Here is a 17,203-nt window from a genome sequence, read left to right as displayed (position 1 = left end):
TTGCTACATTTTCTATTTTAATCTGTAAATAACAACAACAATAATAATAATAATAATAATAATAATAATAATAATTTGAAAGTGAATACAGATTAATAACTCATATGATCGTTTTGATCGTTCAAATGAAACGATTTATAAATTCTCTAAAGGTATATGCACATACGTTACATGATAGACTTATTGGTATGCCCCCCCCAGATGCTATTGTGTCAGTGAACTGTCATGTGCTAGTAAACGTACGGCCAATCTTCACACTAGTTATCCGCGGATTAGGATTCAGCGCTGTGACCGTGACGTTTTGATAACTCAGAACATGATCAGCAACTGCGCAACTGCGCGATGGAGGTAGTCATCAGCCAAAGCGCTGCTAAATATTCAAACGAGGCATACATTATCGTGCTATTTGTAGCCATATACACATTTTCTACACAGACCTAACAACATGTGGGTAGTTAGGACCCTAGGTATTCTACTGGACGTATCAAGTACTTCATCAAACAGCTGGTTGTACTTCATCATACAGCTGGTTGTACTTCATCATATAGCTGTTTGTACTTCATCATACAGCTGGTTGTACTTTATCATACAGCTGTTTGTACTTCATCATACAGCTGGTTGTACTTCATGATACACCTGAGTGTACTTCATCATACAGCTGTGTATACTTCATCATACACCTGGTTGTACTTCATCATACACCTGAGTGTACTTCATCATACAGCTGGTTGGTCTTCATCATACAGCTGTTTGTACTTCATCATACAGCTGGTTGTACTTCATCATACACCTGAGTGTACTTCATCATACACCTGGATGTACTCCATCATACAGCTGGTTGTACTTCATCATACACCTTGATGTACTCCATCATACAGCTGGTTGTACTTCATCATACAGCTGGTTGTACTTCATCATACAGCTGCGTATACTTCATCATACAGCTGGTTGAACTTCATCATACACCTGAGTGTACTTCATCATACACCTGAGTGTACTTCATCATACACCTGAGTGTACTTCATCATACAGCTGTGTATACTTCATCATACAGCTGGTTGTACTTCATCATACAGCTGTTTGTACTTCATCATACAGCTGGTTGTACTTCATCATACACCTGAGTGTACTTCATCATACACCTGAGTGTACTTCATCATACACCTGAGTGTACATCATACACCTGGATGCACGTCATCATACACCTGATTATACTTCATCATACACCTGGATGCACGTCATCATACACCTGATTATACTTCATCATACACCTGAGTGTACATCATACACCTGGATGCACGTCATCATACACCTGATTATACTTCATCATACAGCTGGTTGTACTTCATCATACAGCTGGTTGTACTTCACCATACAGCTGGTTGTATTTCATCATACAGCTGAGTGTACTTCATCATACAGCTGATTATACTTCATCATACACCTGATTATACTTCATCATACACCTATGTGCACTGCGTCATACACCTGGTGTACTCTTCCAGCGACACATAAGTTGCATATGTGGTAGATACGGGCTACATCCTACCACAGCTTCAAGCACAACACCGTTCCCGTCCTGACCCGAAGGTATCATATGCCCATTAATGTATGTCGGCGACAGGTCAATACCACTTTGAAAAGGCGCCCTCATTTCATGTATGACCGAAGACACTCGGTGATCGCTGTACGAACGACACAATAAATATTTGACAAGTGTTTCGTTGCCCGTCTGTCCTATTTGCTTGTAATTTTTTTGTCCCCGAGCGCTCTGTCCTGTTCAAATAAGGTGTACAGTGACTGAAGCCCAAACTGTAGGACAAGGTCAAGACGAAGCAGTGTGCGACATTTGCAAGACCAAGCATTTTTCCAACACTCTGTGGAGGTGATCACACAAATCTGATCAACCATTGCTGGACACACTGGTATGTATGTGACTTGCGGTGTCGAACAGGTACAATAGATGCTAAACACAGGTAGGTGACATTCTGTGAGTAATCCTTGTAATATGCTATTCAACATTTGATAGGGATATTCTGGGTGTCCAGGGGGCACGGATGGCCTAGTCGTCTAAGGCGCCGCGATTCGCTCTGCAGAGTTGCCTAACCTATGATTGTGGGTTCGAATCCCGGTTCGCCCCGATTATGTTTCTAGGTTTGTCAGCACCATACCCGTGCTCGTGGGTTTCACCGAAGTGGTAAACGTCTGACACATGCGCCACTGGAAAACTGTTAAAAGCGGCGTTAAACCCAACTCACTCACTCGGGGTAACAAATTGTGGGATAAATCTTTATTTCATAATAAACAAAAATAAACGTTTATGTGCGTTGTTCATACAACTTTGGTAACAGTGTCAGCTGGCACAGTATCCCTATCAGGAATTGAGTAGTATTGTTAAGACTCACACATTGGAGAGAACTTGGGACTCATTTTGTCATCGTGTTGGGAGAGACGTGAAACTCGAATGTAACTCAGTGAGTGAGTGAGTGAGTTTTACGCCGCTTTTAGCAATATTCCAGCAATATCACTGCGGGGGACACCAGAAATGGGCTTCACACATTGTACCCATGTCGGGAATCGAACCCGGGTCTTCGGCGTGACGAGCGAACGCTTTAACCACTAGCCTACCCGACCGGCCCTTGTATGTAACTAATCCTCTAAAACTTCGCACGCACGCTCCAATGTTACCTTTCGTTTATTATTACTTGAAATGAAGCTCCATTTGTGAGATCCAGACCAGGTCCGTACGCTAGCCGGTCCAAACGTTCAGTCAGATGTATCCCCCATCTGGCACTCCGAATATCCCCATGAAAAGTTTAGTGGTGTACCTTAGCTAACATTATTAACATTGATCCTTAGATGATCTTTAGTGAGGTGAGGTGAAATTGGGTTTAACGTCGCTTTGATATCATTGATCCATATATTGCCACGTGCATTCACGTGCGCGCGCATGTGTGTGCCTGCTTTGCACTGGTCCGGAGTATGGCGATAATAGATAACAGTGTAGTAATAGGGTTATCCAACTGAGTTGCTATGCCTCAGTTTAACATGGATACCCATTCAGACTCAGTATACTGCCCCTGAGCCGGACAGTCTTTGTTTTAGCTCCTCAATGCCGAACGCCAGACAGTGTACACTCTTTAAAAAATGTCTTGGTGTGACGCGTCCGGGAATCGAACACCCGACCTTCCGGTCTCCCTAAAATGTCGAGCGACAGGTTTTGAAACAACAAGTACCATCTTTTAACGTCTTTTGCCAAGACGTCGGGGATCGAACCACTGAGCTCACGCTTTCTAAGACCATGGATGCGGTCTTAGTGATCTGAGAGATCGAGTCATTTTGACCCTGTGTTCATGTTAGGACAGTACACAAAATAGTGAAGCCTTACTGACTGATACAAGTATTGATTGGGCGAGTCCCTTGGATGGGAATGTAACCGATTCTATTGTACTTATGTATTGTGATCTACGCAAGTCAGGAGCCCTCCGCATGTCAGGAGCCCCATCGAGAATCTCATCTTAGCTTTCAACACGTTCACTATCGTGAATGTCCGTTCCTGGTTTCACGATATTAGTACAAATCAGGAATTCGTGGAATGTCTTCCCCCGGGCGATACCGTCAGGATTGATGGGGCGTGGCTGTATGTTTTTTGGTTTGACTGCATGACAGTAAGGCACACTGGAATCAAGATTACGTTTTTTTGTTTTTGTTTTATTTTTTTTGTTTTTGTTTTTTGTTGCTGTTTTGTTTTTGTTGTGTGTGTGTGTGTGTGTGTGTGTGTGTGTGTGTGTGTGTGTGTTGGGGGTGTTTTATTATTATGTTTCACTTTATTTGCTTGTTTAAGGTAATTGATTAACTTTATTTATTAAATAGTTTACATATATTACACTATAGCTCACCTGCATATGTAGTCATCGGTTTAAAATGTCAACAAAGACAGACAGTTAAAACAATTGCTGCAAGATATTCAAATATTATCTGCATAAATTCTATGGACTAAAAATAAGACTAAAATCTAAAGCTTTTAACAAAATATGAGAACATCATCAGGAGAAATATACATACCAAAGGTTCAGAGGAGGTTTACAGAGTCAGCGTATATATATATATATATATATATATATATATATATATATATATATATATACACAAGAGTCTTTAAGAGCATTGTCAAAATAAGGTCCGAATTAAAAATATCGCAAAGAAACGCAACTTACATATTGAGACCCCCACAGTTAGGTACCAAATCTTATTGACAGAGTGATCACCATTGCACTATTGCATGACGGGTGGCAAGATGGCCATACCGAAACTCGGATTCGAATATGATCAACGTGCAAGGATCGAAATTGAAAGTATCGGCAAAAAACGAACATATATAGAATACTAAACGAGCTCCCGTGTAATACCAATTTTATGAAACGAGTGAAAAGTTGTGGTATCTGACGAGCGAAAGCGAGTCAGATACCACAACTATTCACGAGTTTCATAAAATTGGTTTTACACGGGAGCGAGTTTAGTATTTTATTTATTACTTGCAATTTATAACGTTTTTTTAATTATACTGTTGAGTATGAATTGGCTGACACCTACATGATCCACGACATAGTCAAATTGAGTTTAACAGAATAATACTTCAAACACGTCAAAAGTTGAAACGTATGAATTTCATACCATGCAACGGGTCTACCTTTAGAATTCACAAAGTTATCGTAGGGCTAAGACTTTCGCATCTCACATACTTTAACTTAGACCAACGACTGTCGTTGCGCTACAATACGATCGCCTTGTGGAACGGGCCTTGCACCTCAAAGTTTTCAATAACGTCACAATACCCGATGACGTAATTTGTGGAATTTTGATGCAAGATCCATCGGCGAAACAATGCCATGTGACGTCAGCCTAGCAACAAGGTTGCTGGGGTCATCGAGTGTGCATAAGCTCCTCTCAGTGATCTATCAACTCCACACGCAATGTCGTTGAATAAGCCAAGAGATGTTGAGAGCTTTCAATATTTGTTCGTGAAACGTGTTCCGAGAGTACATAAGCACGCGTTTTGGTATTACACAATGTGTAATAAAGCTATATGTTTATTAAACGGGTGATCTCTTCACGGGCAAGTAATAAACATGTTTATAAGCCCTACCGCTAAGTTCACATACCATTTTATTACATTTGGAACAGATAGGGCTGATTTAAGCCATCAGAATATTCAGCTTCCAATGAGGGTGGCGGCGATATTGAAAGTGATTTGACCAGTGGTTTCTGAGTTGTTCATGAAGCACGACACACGACAGGCGCCGGACAAACATGCTACGAAAAAAGCTCACTTGACTTACAACTAATTAAAATGATGGCCGCTCGCCTATGTTCTACTATGCACTGTGCCATGGCAATCAAAAGTTGCCTTATGATCTCCCCACTTCATATTCATGTGTTCGTGTAAGTAAGTAAGTGCTTGTGTATGGTTCTGATGCATTTATGATTCTATTTTGTTTATGGAGAAGTATCACAATGTAACATTTACACAAACTTGTATATATGTTTTAATTCATAATAATGTTTGTTGTTTAACGCCGTACTCAGCAATTTTCCAGCTATATGACGGCGGGCTGTAAATAATCGAGTCTGGACCAGACAGTCCAGTGATTTACATCATGAGCATCGATCCACGCAAATTGGATCGATGACATGCATCAACCAAGTCAGCGAGCCTGACCACCCGATCCCGTTAGTCGCCTTTTACGACAATCAAAGTCGTCTTTTACGACAAGCATAGTCACCTTTTACTAGTATATTAGGATTCAGGATAAATACAAATATACAATATTAGTTATCATTGTGTAACATTTACACCAAATTTGATCTAATAACAGATCCTTAATAATTAGGATTCGGGACATATAGAGATAAACAATATTAGTTATCGTTGTGTAACATTAACACAAAATGACACAAATCTATAATTATATGAAATTGTGATCATAATAGAAATATGTCACAACGACCCAGGTATATTATGAACCTATTGAAGTGTTCCTTGTCAATGGACAAACACAATATGTTTTTGTAAAGAAATGTTCAAACAACTATTACAACTATAACTGATCTCTTTCAGATATGATCTGAAGGGGTCCGGACATGACGTCACGACAGTCACGTGACATAGACGGCGGCTGGGCTTGGGTCGTGCTGTTTGCGGCCTACATAAATCTCCTCATAGGCCCAGGCCTGGCGTATGTGGGAGGCATCTTCCAGACGGTATTCCTGGAACAGTTTCAGGAGAGTGTCGCAATGACGTCATGGGTGACGTCACTCTTTGCGTCACTCATGCAGCTGGCAGGTACGGAATAGAACACAGCCTGATTGTAAAAGCTGTGGCCAGACTGGCCGTTCAGTTTGTTTGTTTGTTCTGCAACGCCACATTCATCGTTATTCAAGCTATATGACGGCGGTCTGTAAATAAACTGGGCCAGACAATCCAGTGGTGGATAATCATATGTATTGATCCACGCAATCGTGATACGATGACATGTCAGCGAGCCTGAACACCCGATCCCGTTAGTCGCCTCTTTCGACAGGTACAGTTGCCCGTTGCGACATGGGTTGAAGACCTATTCTAATCCGGATCTTCACGGGGCGGCCATGAAGTAAACCTGGCTGTAACTATTGATTGTATTAAATATGCTAATCATTTTATGAACTCATTGAATCTGGAATGGGCGTGGCAGTTGAACCGAGTCCGGGTTAGACTTGACCCAGCACCCTGTGCCTGTTGTGGGAGACGACACAGTGGATCGGTTGGTCAGGCTCGGTGACTATCAAGCACTGTTTTGTCTTTGTCTCGATAATTGGCATGTCAGCTAGACATAAATCGCATATTGCTGGCTGTAAACAATAATCACTTTTCTGTCATACTGTCAGCGTTATGTCATATTCCGGTGGTTAAAGCGTGTTCGATCCGGGTTCGATGGGTACAATGTGTGAAGCCCATTTCTGGTGTCCCCCACCGTGAACTTGCTGGAATATTGTTAAAAGCGGCGTAAAATCAAACTCAGTCACTATCCAGTCTCGGTGTCCAGCATTATATCGTATCTAAATGTTGATCAGGCCCAGCGTTACATGGTATCTCAGTTTTGTCTTCCAGCCTAAGTGTCCAGTGTAATATCATATGCCAGATTTCACCACCTGGCCAAGTGTCCAGTGTTATATCATATGTCAGATTTCTCCACCAGGCCCAGTGTCCAGTGTTATATCATATGTCAGACATATCCACCAGGCCCAGTGTTATATCATATGTCAGATTTCTCCACCAGGCCCAGTGTCCAGTGTTATATCATATGTCAGACATATCCACCAGGCCAAGTGTCCAGTGTTATATCATATGTCAGATTTCTCCACCAGGCCCAGTGTCCAGTGTTATATCATATGTCAGATTTCTCCACCAGGCCCAGTGTCCAGTGTTATATCATATGTCAGACATATCCACCAGGCCCAGTGTTATATCATATGTCAGACATATCCACCAGGCCCAGTGTCCAGTGTTATATCATATGTCAGACATATCCACCTGGCCAAGTGTCCAGTGTTATATCATATGTCAGATTTCTCCACCAGGCCCAGTGTCCAGTGTTATATCATATGTCAGACTTATCCACCAGGCCAAGTGTCCAGTGTTATATCATATGTCAGATTTCTCCACCAGGCCCAGTGTCCAGTGTTATATCATATGTCAGACATATCCACCAGGCCCAGTGTCCAGTGTTATATCATATGTCAGACATATCCACCAGGCCCAGTGTCCAGTGTTATATCATATGTCAGATTTCTCCACCAGGCCCAGTGTCCAGTGTTATATCATATGTCAGACTTATCCACCAGGACAAGTGTCCAGTGTTATATCATATGTCAGATTTCTCCACCAGGCCCAGTGTCCAGTGTTATATCATATGTTAGATTTCTCCACCAGGCCCAGTGTCCAGTGTTATATCATATGTTAGATTTCTCCACCATGCCAAGTGTCCAGTGTTATATCATATGTCAGACATATCCACCAGGCCCAGTGTCCAGTGTTATATCACATGTCAGATTTCTCCACCAGGCTAAGTGTCCAGTGTTATATCATATGTTAGATTTCTCCACCAGGCTAAGTGTCCAGTGTTATATCATATGTTAGATTTCTCCACCAGGCCCAGTGTCCAGTGTTATATCATATGTTAGATTTCTCCACCAGGCCCAGTGTCCAGTGTTATATCATATGTTAGATTTCTCCACCAGGCCCAGTGTCCAGTGTTATATCATATGTTAGATTTCTCCACCAGGCCAAGTGTCCAGTGTTATATCATATGTTAGATTTCTCCACCAGGCCCAGTGTCCAGTGTTATATCATATGTTAGATTTCTCCACCAGGCCCAGTGTCCAGTGTTATATCATATGTTAGATTTCTCCACCAGGCCCAGTGTCCAGTGTTATATCATATGTCAGACATATCCACCAGGCCCAGTGTCCAGCATTATATCATATGTCAGATTTCTCCACCAGGCCCAGTGTCCAGCGTTATATCATCACAAGTCAGCTGCCGGGCGTCGGTCATCACAGGGGGGACGTTGTTGGCGGCTGGCCTCATAATCAGCAGCTTCGTCCACAGTATACGTCTCCTTCTCGTTTTCATGGGCATTGTCTCAGGTAAGGATGCAAGATATTGTCTCAGGTTCTGCACCCGACTTGGGTACAATGTGTGATGCCCATTTCTGATGTCTCCGTGATATAGCTGGAATATTGCTAAACGCGATATAAAACCATACTCACTCATTCTGACAAGGAATGCAAAGCACTAGACAATAACTGGCGAAACCGCATTATCGGTGGTTCGAGAAGGGAGCTAACTCCGTTTGTCTAATCGAAAGTTCGAGGTGGGCTCACATTCGAAACTAAACGCACTTGTTGTTGAGAATATATACTACGTAAACAAACCCGCATAACGAACTCATAATTTGTCTATTTAAAATAAGTATTATGACTTATAATTGGATTAAAATGTACAAATAAGATGGCAATACAGCAGAACTCACTTCTACGAACATCGCCAAACTAGGTCGTGGGGTCATTAATATTCATGAGTTATTCCTTTTATGGAACAAGTTCTCGGAAACGTTTGAGGCTTGTATCATGTCCGAGATCAGTTCAAGTGTAGACATATTTTCAGGCTTATATCGCCACCAACACTTAAGATTAGATTGATGTGTTATATTGGAAAAAGTAGAATGAGTGGTATTGCCTCTGTAAATTTAATTTGAAGCAGATTTAAGTTTCTTGCTTGGTAGCTATTTTTGTAAAACTAGTGTGGTCAGCTATGACTCAGTTATTCAAACTACAAAGACTTTTGTGCCTTTCATGCAATTAATGTCACACGAAATGATTTATAAAGATATTTCCCATCAATATTACAAAATATGAATAATATATAATGTCACATAATGACAAACGTGAGCCCACTAGCCTAAATGACTTCGTCAACCTAATGAAACCCAGCGATTTATAAATGTGGGACCACCTGTTTCGATCACTATAAGACGGGAACAATGTGGGCCCACATTTTTGAAAATGGTTATAAGTAAGCCAAGCTAATGAAGCTAGCGATTTTTTAATGTGGTCCTTCCTTTTGCAATCACTATGACGGAAGAACGTCTACCCACTAGGCGATATACAAATGTGGGCCCACTTGTTTCGATCACCATATATGACGGGAACAATGTGGGCCCACATTTGAGAAAATGATTATCAATATTTAAGTCGAATTTCGCGATTAATAAATGTGGTCCCTCCTGTTGCATCAATATGACGGAAGAACGTCTGCCCACATTAAGGGATTGATTATCAGAACTAACGAAACAACCTAACGAAGCTAGGCGAAATACAAATATGGGCCCACTTGTTTCGATCACCATAGATGACGGAAAAGATGTGGGCCCACATTTTAGAAAATGGTTATCACCACTAAACCAATCTTAAAAGATGTACGGATGGAAACATAAATATATAATGCATTCAAACATTTAATTACGCATACGATTTACCTTAGGGATAAGCTGGGCATTTAATAGCTGGACCAACAACGTACAGCGTGGGTGACGCCATTACTCGCAAATACGAAAACAACGGAGATAGCTCCCGTTTGAAGTTAGAGTGACCTCCCTTTCCCAATATGAACCACTGATAATGCGGTTTCGCCCAACAACTGCCGGACTTTGGCGACGGACGGAAGCCGGACAATGAAAGGAGAGGGAAGCTGTGCGGTCATTAGATCGTGACTTGACTGGTAATATGAACAAATCCGGTCGTATATGTCATTCATATTCATCCATATTTTTTCCGTCTGAAATGTAGATCAGGTATGTTTTTGAAATTGTGACCTATTTCCAATGATTCTGTCTCTTCTGCACAGGAATAGGCCTTGGACTCACCTACTCTGCCTCCATCGTCATCGTTAATCTGTTCTTCGTGAAGCGGCGGACCTTTGTCACGGGACTCGCGCTATCTGCATCCGGTGCGGGAATACTCATACTTCCGCTTGTGTGTCGCCACCTGCTCGACGTTTTGTCGTGGCGAGAGACTCTGGCAATCCTTGCAGGTTTGTCCTTGCAGATGGTGGTGTGCGGAGCTGTTATGTTTCCTGTTCACGAACACAACGACAATAGTATGTGCTTCAAGCTGTTTAGGAACCGCAAAGCCAGTGAATCATGTAAGGCAAATACAGAACCAGAGAAGGGCAAAATGTTGAAACAGGATTACGATTCAGCTCAGACAGAACGGGCTGTTTCTTGGAAAGACCAACATTTGGTTGTCAAAGACTCAATAAATTCAGCCATGAACATTTCAAGTTCTATCAGCTTTGAAATGTCAAAGATTAAAAACTTAGAATCCAAACCACTTTACGTTAATGTAGGCTTTTTAATTTTGTGTCTTAGTCTTTTTCTCCTTAATTCTGGCCTAGGTATATTTCTCATTCATTTTCCGAGCTTCGCCAAAACTTTTGGCGTCACCCAAACGGAAGTGGCCTTGGCCATGGCGATGAACGGTCCAGCCCTAATAATCTCGAGAGTTATGATCGGTGCAATGGGAAATGATAGCAAAACGGACCCTCTCTCTGTCTTTGTTGGTGTGATGCTAATATCAAGTGTTGTCGTAATGCTGACCCCTGTCATAGCTACCTCGATTGCTACACAGACTCTCGTCATGGTGTTGATGGGAATGTATTGCGGTGGGTCGTACTCGCTTCTGACCGTTTTAACCATCGAATGTGTTGGCATTGAGAAACTAGCTGCTGCCTTTGGCTGGGAAATGATTGCTGCTGGAAGCGGATACCTAGTAGCGCCACCTATTGCCGGTTAGTATCTTTGGACAATATTGTTATGTAATACAAATGTTCATCTTGTGGAGGTGTCCTACCACGGAAATGATGACAACAATTAACTGCTTATAAGAGCAGAAACAAAAGGATGTGATTGGTTCGGCTTGAAGACATATTCAAACGATATCAAGTGTGATAAGGCTAGAAATCATCCACGTTTTAATGATCCTGTGTAGTATGTTTCCATCCTATTTTAATAAATACCCAGGACAAATTCGTCAGCGAAGCTTCGTTTAGGAATTGATGTCACCTCCACCGCTCCTGTCGTCAACTAACACAGACTTTCCTTCGCTCATGACAGTGATTTGATTGGATGGCTATTTTTAGCGTCGTGTCATTCAAATTGGGCTCAAAACGAAACTATAGTGGTAAATTAGCTTACAATTGAAACCGTCCCTTTGGCAGCGTAATGGTTTGGTGGAGTATGTATAATGCAGTATCAAGGCTAAAATGGGCGTCAAATTTAAATACTGTTTCTTAACATTTTCGTTGCGTTATGATTTCATGTCGCTCAGATAATATCGTGTTTGACTTGTTTTATTACGTGCAGGCATATAAAACACCCATGTTTTTAAAGGTGAAAAACCCCCAGTTTATTCAGTCTTTCGTTTTGTTTTCAGGTTGGGTTGTCGATTCTACTGGTTCCTATTCCAACAGTATATATCTGTCAGGTAATTCAAGAGAGAAATGTTAACTTTGATTCCATATTTATGTACTTAAGATTCACAGCTTGCTTCAGATTGACGTCAGGATCCAGTGGGTGCGAGATCGATTCCCGGATTTTGAGCCGCTGATTCGTCAGCTCCCACCTCACATGGGTTGTGACTAAAGTGTGAACACTGATTTAGGGCTCCCATATTAATAGATAGAAGTGAAATACTTGCAAACGCAACATTCAGCCATATGTCATACAGCGACTTGCATGTGTGTGTGTGTGTGTGTGTGTGTGTGTGTGTGTGTGTGTGTGCTTGTACTTGACACTGGACGTATGCGGTTTTATACTGATAGCCCAACGAACTCTCATGCCACAGTTTAAACAGTCAGCCAACTCAGACACATTATACCGACTCTGAGTCGACCAGTCTTCTTTAATCGAGCGCCAGGCAATGTAACAACAATTGAACACTGTCTCGATTGTTTCTCACAGGTCTTCATAGCCGTGAATCACCAGTCTCAATACAAGTTGGGGCGGTCGGGTAGCCAAGTGGTTAAAGCGTTAGCTCGTCACGCCGAAAACCCGGGTTCGATTCCCGACATGGGTACAATGTGTGAAGCCCATTTCTGGTGTCCCCCGCCGTGATATTGCTGGAATATTGCTAAAAGCGGCGTAAAACCAAACTTACTCACTCACTCACTCACTCAATACAAGTTGCAGGTGCCCAGGTTTCCATTTGCACGTTCATAGGCGTTAACTCAGACAAAACGTGAACGTTTATTCTTCTCTGCCTGTGTGTAAAATAGTGTACTCACCCCGACCTTGTCTCCTTGCACTACATGGTGCCACAACCATATAACTTGAACCTCTCGGTCAGTTAGTTAGTTAGTTAAATAGTTAGTTAGTTAGTTTAATGCACCTCTTCCAGCTGAAAGACGGCGATCCAAGTCAGCGAGCCTGTCCACCCGATCCCGTTAGTCGCCTCTTACGGCAAGCATAGTCGCCTTTTACGGCAAGCATAGTCGCCTCTTACGGCAAGCATAGTCGCCTCTTACAACAAACAAGGGTTGATGAAGAACTTTTGTAACCCTGGTCCTATACGGGCCGGTCTCAGTCATTAAGTATTACGTTCCATTTTCTAGGCTTTTTTTTGTTATGACACAGCAACCGACCTTAAACTACGATTCTATTATCAGCTACACCAGTTAGGCGATAACAATACAAACAAACAAATTCTTTCGCCGGCTGATAAGTTCTTTCCGATTTACAAGTTATCAATCTCCACTTTTCAGGTGCGCTGTTGTTTGTGTCAGTGTTGGTGATCATGATGATGCCCGTCTGCGGCGGACGTCGTCATCAACATCTTCTCCATCACCCCGACGACATGTCGCTTGAGGTTGACCAACAAGAAAGCCAGACATGGACCTGATGTACCCCGCTGTGCTCTACCATGTTGTTTGTTTGGTTGTTGTTTAACGCCGCAATCAGCAATAATCCAGCTATATGACGAATGTCTGTAAATAATCGAGTCCGGACAAGACAATCCAGTGACTGACATCATGAGCATCGATCCACGCAATTGGGATACGATAACTTGCAACCGCCAAGTCAGCGAGCCTGACCACCCGATCCCGTTAGTCGCCTCTTAGGGCGAGCAGAGTCGCATTAGACGGCAAGCATGGGTTGCTGAAGACCTATGCTACCTCGGAATCTTCACGGGTCGCTTTACCATGTACACAATACGGAACAAACATTGCTATCAAACAAAAGCATTTGTCTTGTTATGATTTCGTTAAGTGTCCCTCGATAGGTAAGTCGGGATTATCATTCGGCTCGACTCGGTTAAATACGGCCTCATCCACCACCGGCAGGAATCCATATTGGAATTTGATTCAGGAACGTATCACATGACTATCACGTGATTATCACATAACACAACATAACCTGACGGGAACCTTATATAACAGTAGAATTATATCCGTTTGGTTTCATCTTCACATCTGAGTGGAAACTTATTTTCTGTTTGGCACAGAAGCACCTGTCTTCAAGAATGGCCACCGAGTTATAAGAACTATATGCGCGGGATCTGGCGTTACGCGGTTATGCAATATCCCTACCCCGGCCGAGGTATGGTGCAGGTAACGGAATAAGTCGAGTTGATCCGAGTGACATTATGGTATTGAGATTACCTTGTCCGTTTGGCAGTGTGACTTTCGCCCAAAACAACAGGATTTTGGTCTGATCACCTGTCAAAGTGATCTTGGTTCAACTGACCAATCAGCTTCGAGAATCACTAATTGCACACTGTGCAAATATCAGAAAGTAATTACACTGCATATTTGAGCCCATATGGGTAATAATTATAGAATAACCCACGAGGTACCAGTGATTACGGAAAATATACGTTTTTGTCACTGCGAGGTCAGCACAGTACGGCGCTGAGCTGTATGCAGGCTGACTGACGTCCGGGCACCATAAGTCTATAATGACACAGGACAGGTGCAACTAAACATTATTCTTTGCAAATTGATTATTTCGGTATGCCCATCAGACGGTTCAGAATTCGAAATGTCTACTTTGAAGGAGATCAAGGGTAGCATAGAGTGATGCCTTAGCGACGAGATTACCAACATCTGGTTGCGAAATCGATGTACTTTGCTGAACTCGGAGAGGTTTTGAAATCAAAACAAAAATAATTAAACATACAAGGAAAAAAACTTACCCCTGCGAGCTGATCCTGTGTCCAATATTGAAGTAAATGAACTACGTACATGCGGACAGTTTGGCACCAAGTCTCCAGATACCGTGTAAGTCTATGAACAGGTATTTGACTATTATTAATCACATCAAAATATCAACAAACTCCCGCCATCTGTGTCCACTCCACAAGCGCGTTTGACAAGTCCTCCTAAAACCCCACATGCACATGTTTCTCATCAGTCACACTTGTCTCAAATCACACACGATGTTCAATAAACTTGTTGTCCGGATTAAACTGTAACGCCGGTTCTCTTGTCATGCCTGATTTCAGCTGTCCCATATCTGGGTCAAGTCGGGTCATTCATTCAGACACTGTGACAGCAATCGTACTTTTCAAAGTTTACCTTCTTTTCGTAACTTTTCTCTAATAATCAAGACTTCTGTACATTCCGTCTATATTGTTGTTATAGATTGTGGCATTTTTTCCGAATGACACCTAAATAATTTGACAGGTTTTCCGTGTTTTCTCAATGTGAAATGCATGTCTCTGCCGATGCACGACGGGGGCTGTCTGTCAGTAACGAGATCTTGTCATAACAAGCTTTGATGAAAAAACCTGATGAACCTTTTTGGAAACTTGTCTTCTTTATCAATGCTAGATAGTGTACGCTGTGTAAATCGGGCAGAAATATAACTGCAATAATGTGATATTTACAATTTTAACAGAACTATATTTTTCACGCGTAACAACACGTTAATACTGCGTCATGCAATTGGAGTGAATAGACAGTTTTTTTTCACACGCGGAAAGATACAAAACAGCTGATTCTTGATCGGCGACATGTTTTTTTCCTTGAAACGTCTTTAATATGACTATGGGAAATAATTAGAATAACCCACTCGGTACGACTGATTACGTAAAATATGTCAGTGACATATTTTCCGTAATCACTTGTACCGAGTGGGTTATTCTATAAATATTCAACGCAAATGCTTTTCATTTATTTGTAAATGTAAACCCGACAAGATTCAAAGAAATATAATGATAAAAGAATACAGTGATGGATGACTTTGAGTACCATTGATCTTCAATTCAAATACAAAAAATATCACGGATAAGAAGAACTTACACTAAAATCCCAAATCCCAAACATCTACATGTGTATATCGGATATAAAATATTCACCACTCAGAACGATTGATAACGATAGAGGGTTTGTATCGGATGTATTATATTATACATACTTCAGAATGCTGTAGATGCAGACGAATGCAAGCTTTGAAACATTCTAAGAAGTAACATATCCAAGCTGGATGTTGTCGATTGTTTCAGAGTGGCAATCTATCAACGTGAACATGAACGTGCTATGAACAACGTCCCACGCCGACATGTACGATGACTAGCAATCAACCGAAAAACGAACCTGACTCCCCGAGGCTCTTCAGCTGCCTCTCTAAGACGATTCTAAGCCGGACGTCCCATAGGATCAAGGGAATATTACCTGCATGCTCATCTTTGATGTTACTGGTACTTGCAGTAAAATGTTGGTCCACATGGGCAGAGAGCAAAGCAGTGATTGATAGTATAAGCAAACATCCAGCAGGTCGGAGGACGTTGCACCTTCGATCCATTAAGTCACCTAGTAAGACAACTAAGCACTAAGCACTTCTACACGGAATCAACTGCATCAGTGGCCTATAGTGGATAGACGGCGGCAAAAGGAGTAAATTTGTTTGTTTGTTGTTTGTTGTTTAACGCCGCACTCAGCCATATTCAAGCTATATGACGGCGGTCAGTAAATAATCGAATCTGGACGAGACAATCCAATGATTGATATCTTGAGCATCGATCCACGCAACTGAGATACGATGACATGTATCAACCAAGTCAGCGATCCTGACCACCCGACCCCGTAAGTCGCCTTTTACGGCAAGCATGGGATGGTGAAGATCTTTTCTACCCCGGATTTTCACGTGTCAGAAGGAGTAAGTGGGTGAATATGTATTTACACTGCTTTTAGCAGCATTCCAGCAATATCATGGCGCGGAACACCAGAAATAGACTTTACACCGTGACACATGGTGGGAATCCAGCTCAGGCCTTCGACGTGACGAGCGAACTCTTTGACCACTACGCTAACCCATCGCACCCCTGAGAGCGGAAGTTAAAATAAACGGGGGAAAATAGAACCCATGCTCTGAGATTGGCATGAAGTTGATAAAAGTACTGTACACAGTACATATTCTGTTTTAAAAAAACTCATGTAAGAATCCATGTATTACCCTCACCCTCCCTCGGTAAATACGAGAATTTCTGAATTCTGACACTTCTTGTGTGACACACAAACTGGTATAAATATCGCTATAAAAGTACCAATCATGACCTGTCTCAATATTTGCTAATCACTATCAAAAGCTAAAATTAATTATAAATATTC

At 41.9% G+C, this 17,203-nt stretch overlaps 1 protein-coding gene across 4 annotated transcripts in view; it reads left to right on the top strand.

Annotated features, from left to right (window-relative positions):
• LOC124130404 (monocarboxylate transporter 12-like) overlaps positions 1 to 13,634 on the top strand; it is a 33,810-nt gene extending 20,176 nt beyond the window's left edge. For 2 of the 4 annotated variants that reach the window (XM_046493582.2, XM_046493577.2), the window contains exons 2-6: positions 6,119 to 6,343; positions 8,542 to 8,685; positions 10,445 to 11,386; positions 12,031 to 12,081; positions 13,358 to 13,634. In XM_046493582.2, the coding sequence (XP_046349538.1) occupies positions 6,142 to 6,343; positions 8,542 to 8,685; positions 10,445 to 11,386; positions 12,031 to 12,081; positions 13,358 to 13,494 (1,476 nt within the window). In that variant the 5' untranslated portion in view covers positions 6,119 to 6,141 and the 3' untranslated portion in view covers positions 13,495 to 13,634. Of the gene's footprint in view, positions 1 to 1,370; positions 1,977 to 6,118; positions 6,344 to 8,541; positions 8,686 to 10,444; positions 11,387 to 12,030; positions 12,082 to 13,357 lie in introns of those variants that run through there. The other 2 variants (XM_048391297.1, XM_046493578.2) reach the window with 2 other exon arrangements.
• The last annotated feature ends 3,569 nt before the right edge of the window (positions 13,635 to 17,203 follow it).

The sequence above is a fragment of the Haliotis rufescens genome, unplaced genomic scaffold (assembly GCF_023055435.1).
Source record: "Haliotis rufescens isolate VD_foot unplaced genomic scaffold, xgHalRufe1.0.p SCAF_9, whole genome shotgun sequence".
NCBI lineage: Eukaryota > Metazoa > Mollusca > Gastropoda > Lepetellida > Haliotidae > Haliotis > Haliotis rufescens.
Note: the sequence above shows the minus strand (reverse complement) of the source record. Positions and strands in the feature narration are given on the sequence as shown.